Raw genomic sequence first — 5,933 nt, 5'->3', positions numbered from 1 at the left:
GAAAAAATCATTCAAAGAACGCAATGGCGTTATGTGAACAACAACAGAGAAGAACGTAACAACACGAACTGGTTTAAAGGTCCAGGTTTTCCTATATAGAATTTTATAAAAACCCGATAATACTCAGAGTTATATTTTTATAAAAGTGCAATAAACAAAACAAAAAGAAAATCAGATAAAGTTCGCGGCTTCGAAAATTTGTAAACCAAGGATGCTTTACGGGCCCTGGAATGTTACCACGCGAACAGATAGATGTTTTACTTTTCACCTTTCAAAGAATGGTAGCAAATCAGATAGGAAAATAACAGAAAATGCTCACTTATTTGCATACAAATGTTTTGTGCTCTTACTTGAGAATCATAACGTTAGAATTAGGACAGGTAAATTTCTCATAGTTTAATGGGACTTATAAGAATCACGGGTAGCTACAGTGAGTCTTCGTAGAAGCAAACATATGCGAAAGAATTATGAGTATCCGTATCACCCATGTGTATGAAGGATGACTGTGCAGGTCCAGGTAGTATGTGAAAGAGAGATACAACTAGATTTGCCTACCTATCTCGTTCTGCCTAACATCAAGGATTAGTTTTAAATCATATACATCAATAATGCAACACGTAGCTTTAAGTTTATATTGTACATTAAATTCCAAATAAACCAAGTTCGGAGATCACTCCCAAAAACAACTGTTTTACTTCAGTCAATTTGAGAACTCCTCATCCTCGTATTGGAACGAGCAGCCTCCAGCAGCCAGCAGTCTTCAGCAGTCACCCGGGATCAGCACCAGCAGTTCTACTTGGAGTCGTCGGCAGCCAGAGCGTAAGTTCCGCAAATTAAAAACGTACCCACGCGTTTTTACACAGAGGGTCCACTGTATATTCAAATCTAGCTAAACATTGTAATAGGGCTGAAGCCGAAGTGTAAACAAAGAGTCTATCCTGCTCGTTCCTAATGTAAACATCAACTGACGTGAGCAGGATAGACTCTTTGTTTACACTTCGGCTTCGGTCCTTTTACATTATTTTGCTTGAAATTGAAATTAATTTTTAATTTTTTTTTGCTCTAAGAAATACAAATCTAGAGTTTTTTAAAAGGTCCTATAAACATATAAAAGACAATAGCACAAGACAAAAAAAAAAAAAAAACACTAGAAATATGCTTACAAACTACATTTCACTACATTTAATATTTCATCAGCCTTTTCTGGTAGAAGCACCTTTAATAAAATTAACACCCTAATACGCCGAAGTTGTAAGTAAATTGTATCTTGTGAACTTTATTTGTTAATTATTGAGAAAATATAGCTTTTTAGAATACGGAAAAAGGAAGGAAGTTTCCAAGAAGTTTCATTTCGTTCACCTCAGACTCAGACTCAGACATAACGCTTCAGCCACTCGTTTCAACAGGCTTTGATCTAAAAATATCGGAAATCAATTTTTGAACTCATTTTGCACTTTTTTTAAATCTCTGGAAAGAAGAACTCTTAAATTTTTAGAATTGTATGGTTTTCGTCCTTCAAAAATGATGTAAACAATATAAATATATTGACCGGGTAATAATAACCCGAAACAGACGATTCCTTACTAAAGCGTGTACTTGGTTTTGACATCGCATGAAAAGAGGCGCGTGTTTATGTTTACGCTGTGGACAGTTCGACGCCAACATTTCAAAAAGCATCATGTACAAACCATGCGTTTTGAGAAAAACGCATTTGAATGTTGAACATCCATTTTCAATTCCCATTTTAATATAAAAGCAAAATAAGATGTTCTAATAATAACAAACGATTAAAAACGTTGCTTTCATTGATACTTGATCATCCAAATTCAACAAAACATTATTTCCGTCTTTTATTTAAGAAAAACAAACATAACTCCTTTTGAAATCACCAACGTCTATATCACCCTGCTGGCATTGGAGGGAGCGCTTTGTTATGATTCGTTTTTCTTCGCCGAATGTACATGGCGCTTTGTTCATGATGCTTTTTTTTCGTCACGAGGTTTATGTAGTCTTTTGTTTGACAGGTTGACAGGGCTATATAAACAGGGACTGCTGATGGCAGAGATTTTGTTTATGTTACTTTATTTAAAATCATGATTAAACAGACTTTACTGAAGTAACTTTTGCTCATTTTTGGTGGAGAGGTAGCTTATTAGGAGCACTTTCAGAATATGCAATAACCCAGAAAGTGTCAAAATGTACATGATGCCTTTTGAAATGTTACCGTCGAGTTGAGAGTGAACGTTTTGGCGCGGAAGTGTGAGTGTGATTGAATTGTACTGGAACCGGTTGGCGGAATCCGGAGCAGGACACGACGGAAGCGGACATGAGGTCAGTGGGTGGTTGGGAGGTTAATGATCGGCAGCGATAGTGTTGCGTCCGGAACGTCTTGTCCCAGAAAGTCCCGGTTGTGACTCTACAAGAATGTTTTAGGGTTGTTCATGGTACTTATTTCATGTTACTTTCAATATTTAAAAAAAAAATCTAATTACTGGTTTAAGTTTGTAATTAAAAGTTTGTTGTTAAAAACACTCAAAAATCGTTAAAGTGACTGGAAAATTATGAATAACATCAGATAGCCAAAATAGGTCATCCTCCTACAGGCCTAAAATTACCAATTCATTCAATTTAGTTTATTAAAATAACCAAACATGATAATTGCATATAAAAAATAAATCACTAAAGAAAAATGCATAAATGCATTTTTTTGAGTATTTATAATTTTTTTTTCAATTCAATTCAGTTTTTATTAAGTAGATAATCAATTCACAATGTGTTTAACTATTAAGCATAATAGAGTTTTGGAGGTCCTTTCAGCTATGTGTTAATATAATTTGTCTAGTGACACGATTGTACATTACTAAAGGGATAATCAAAAGTAGGAAAAAGTTCTAAAAAAACCTACACAATTACTATAGAAAGGGGATAGTTAGAGGAAAAAAAAATATAAAAGTTGCACAAAATACCAAATATTCGAAACAAAGTTGAGAAATAGAGGATTAAGTTTAAAATTATCCGACGTTCGTTTGTTTGATTTTGCAATCCCGAGCAGGTGAAAATAACAAACCGTAACTATTAATTTGATTTGTGATAAGTCTGCAGCATTTTTTATGGTTCAAATTTACTACTTTAAACTGTTTCGATAATATTTACTGAAATATGAGTGCCCTAGCTGGAAATACACGGTCTTTGGCCAATTTCAGCAGTTCAATCACGAACACAAAAACGCTGAGCATCCACCCGTTGATCGTCAATCTCCAAACAATTCTAAGATCGTTCAGACTGAACGGTTTAAGCTGATCGGTGATTGATTCATCCTTATCCGACAGTTTCTCATTTTCATCAAAGTGATATAGCTCACCCTCGACAAATGTAGAGGCAATAAATTGAACCAATTGGGTGATTTTAACATTTGCTACCACGCCCAAAAGAGGTTGTTGGTGTGATCTTGCCTGAGACAAGAAAAACGTAACCTTTCCCATAGGGTAGATTTTCTGTGAACGATGTGTTATTTTACAGCTTACCGGTACACAAACAGGAATGTTATCCTGGACGGCCTTCAAAAAGTCGACTTGGTGGTTGAAGTCGAACTTATATGTGTCTTGGACAAACCCTAGCGCCACGTTGCAGGTTTTGTTGATCTGGTCCACAGTTTCGTACTCGTTGTAGTAAAATGGAGTCGCGATAAAGGCCGTGATCAGCGACAAATAGGTGGATACGAAAATGAGCACGGCAAACATGAACATTTGTAGAATGTTTCGCTCGAAGGAAGAACCGATGTGCAAATTTGGTGAAGAAAGTACACTCTGTACCAGTTCGAAGATGATTTCGGTTAGTTTACGTGATGACCCTGGATATCTCCAGAGAAGAACCATGGTTAGTAGAACTACAAGGGCGATTAAAAGCCATGTGAGTTGGTCAAAGGGAAATATCAACACGTACTCCAGCGGACGTTTGGATTTGAGTGGGACAAGGTAGCAAATCGCATGTTCGGTACGTTTTAGAGAAAAGATCCCCGTTGAGTAAGCCGATACTGCAGCCAGCTGGGCTGGAACTGGCACAAGACTGCTAAGGTTGTAACGAACTGCCATAGTGGTCCAAATGTGCTCAAATGCTTTGTGGGTGGCTTCAGCGGGGTAATACATGACCCGAAGCAGATTGTACTGCGGAGATGGCACGTATCCAAAAATCATGTACTTGTTTCTCTGGTACATTATGTAAATTTGATGAACATGTCTTCTGTCAAAACCAAAATCATGCTGAAAAGTTTCCACACGCACCAGCACGATCGCCTTAAAATTGATCCCCGCGTGGCCAAGGTACGTAGTCTGTTGAAAGATTGTTAATTAATATAATGAAAGTAATTTTCAAAATACTCACGTATAAATTGACAAGAATAATTCCACAGTCAACTTTGGGTATACTTTTCCCAAAAAGTAGACCCTCATTCCCGATCATAATTGTACCAACCATAATTGGTAACAATTCGTTCCTTAATTTTTCATGAACCTTCCCCAGCGTAATCAAAATGGTCGCGTTCGAGCTGGGACAGTGTAGTTCCTTCATACCAAGAACGTATGCGATCAAATCTGGTGGAAATTCTTGATTTTGTGAATGATCGAGAATGGTCGCCCAGACCGCAGACAACAACAGTGCCAGTACTAGAAGAGACATTTTATTGTTCGTAAAAGTACTTTGATAGTTCACGATGAACTGAGAGCACAGCGAAAATTGGAACGTAATATAAAGTTGTGTAAATGGAAGTCTTTACTTAAAAGTTATAATGGCTTTATCATGATGGCATTTGTAAAGTGCTCTACACTCTAGGATGAATAGAGTGGAAATATTAGCTCCTAACTAGAATTTTATTCAAATATGCATTTTAGGAATAATTTCTTTTTTCGTTGAAATACTCTTAATCATGTTAGAAAAAAATAATTTTAAAAGAGATTTTGCTTAGGTTTCAATTCATTGAAATGAATAATTATAATAAAATAATCAATGCTCAATAATTTCAAAAATTGAACATTGAACCAACAATAACCATCCCCTCACAAAGTTTAAATTTCTTTGCAATTATTGTTTTTAAAATTTATTTATTTCAACTCAAAATGAAAATATAGCTTCACAAAAATTGGTACTTTTTTCATAATGCTTTTACTTAATTTATCTATAATGCTATGTTATTCCTTTCAGAAAGCTACTATAATAGTTTTTTGTTGAATGACTGCTTCTTACTCAACCAGCAAATGGTTGAACAACATTGTATGCTAACATAAATATGAAGGGAAATGATTCTATGTTAAAAGGATATCGTTCCTGAAATCTGAAATCAATTTCCATTAGAAATTGGATATCAATTTCCATTAAAAAGATTTCAAATTTTAATTGGAAGAAAGTTTTAACTCAATTGCTTCGATTTTTCGAAGAAAGTTTTAGCTTAATTTTTTCGATTATAATTTGACAATATCAAAACCTCATTTGACAAAATAAAAAAAAATCATGCATGTCTGCAAAAAAATAAAAAGCCCTGTTTTTTCTACCATTAAAATATTATAATTCGACAAAAAGTTTAGCAAAAATTCCACTCCGGAACAATTCTCTGCGAAATCTTGTTGTTTTTATTTTTTTATTTGACTCAAATTTTCCCCTTGACCCCAGAAGCCAAGTTGTGTCAGCTGTCAATACCACAATTGTACGTAAGTTATCGAAAGTCTGTATCTTTTAATTATGATCAATTTGGTGTCTCGGCAAAATTGTTTGTATTGTTGAGAACTAATAACAAAAAATGGTTCACGGGAAATGTTGCCTTTTTTCACAACAAAAAAAAAATTCCGAAATCCATTTTTTAATTATTTTGATATGTTTTTAGGGTCAAAAACTCGCATCTTTTGCCAAGCAAGGAGCATTTTTTCCACCGAGTTATATTATTT

General features: G+C 35.0%; 1 protein-coding gene across 1 annotated transcript; it reads right to left on the bottom strand.

Annotated features, from left to right (window-relative positions):
- Positions 1–2,332: 2,332 nt before the first annotated feature.
- On the bottom strand, positions 2,333–4,606 carry LOC119769368. Its single transcript, XM_038261416.1, has 3 exons — positions 4,381–4,606; positions 3,183–4,328; positions 2,333–2,416 (listed from the first exon to the last, which is right to left on the bottom strand). Exons 1-3 carry the CDS (start codon positions 4,564–4,566, stop codon positions 2,333–2,335), a joined length of 1,416 nt encoding a protein of 471 aa, XP_038117344.1. The 5' UTR covers positions 4,567–4,606.
- Positions 4,607–5,933: the final 1,327 nt, after the last annotated feature.

The sequence above is a fragment of the Culex quinquefasciatus genome, chromosome 3 (assembly GCF_015732765.1).
Source record: "Culex quinquefasciatus strain JHB chromosome 3, VPISU_Cqui_1.0_pri_paternal, whole genome shotgun sequence".
Taxonomy (NCBI): Eukaryota; Metazoa; Arthropoda; class Insecta; order Diptera; family Culicidae; genus Culex; species Culex quinquefasciatus.
The sequence above is the reverse complement of the archived record's forward strand: the minus strand, read 5'-3'. Positions and strand labels throughout refer to the sequence as shown.

Coding starts and splice junctions, on each gene's coding strand:
- LOC119769368 (XM_038261416.1), bottom strand. CDS start 4,566: ATGAAGGAACTACACTGTCCCAGCTCGAACGCGACCATTTTGATTACG. Junction 4,329..4,380: donor TTATTCTTGTCAATTTATAC/GTGAGTATTTTG, acceptor ATCTTTCAACAG/ACTACGTACCTTGGCCACGC. Junction 2,417..3,182: donor TGAAATTGGCCAAAGACCGT/GTATTTCCAGCT, acceptor ACATTCTTGTAG/AGTCACAACCGGGACTTTCT.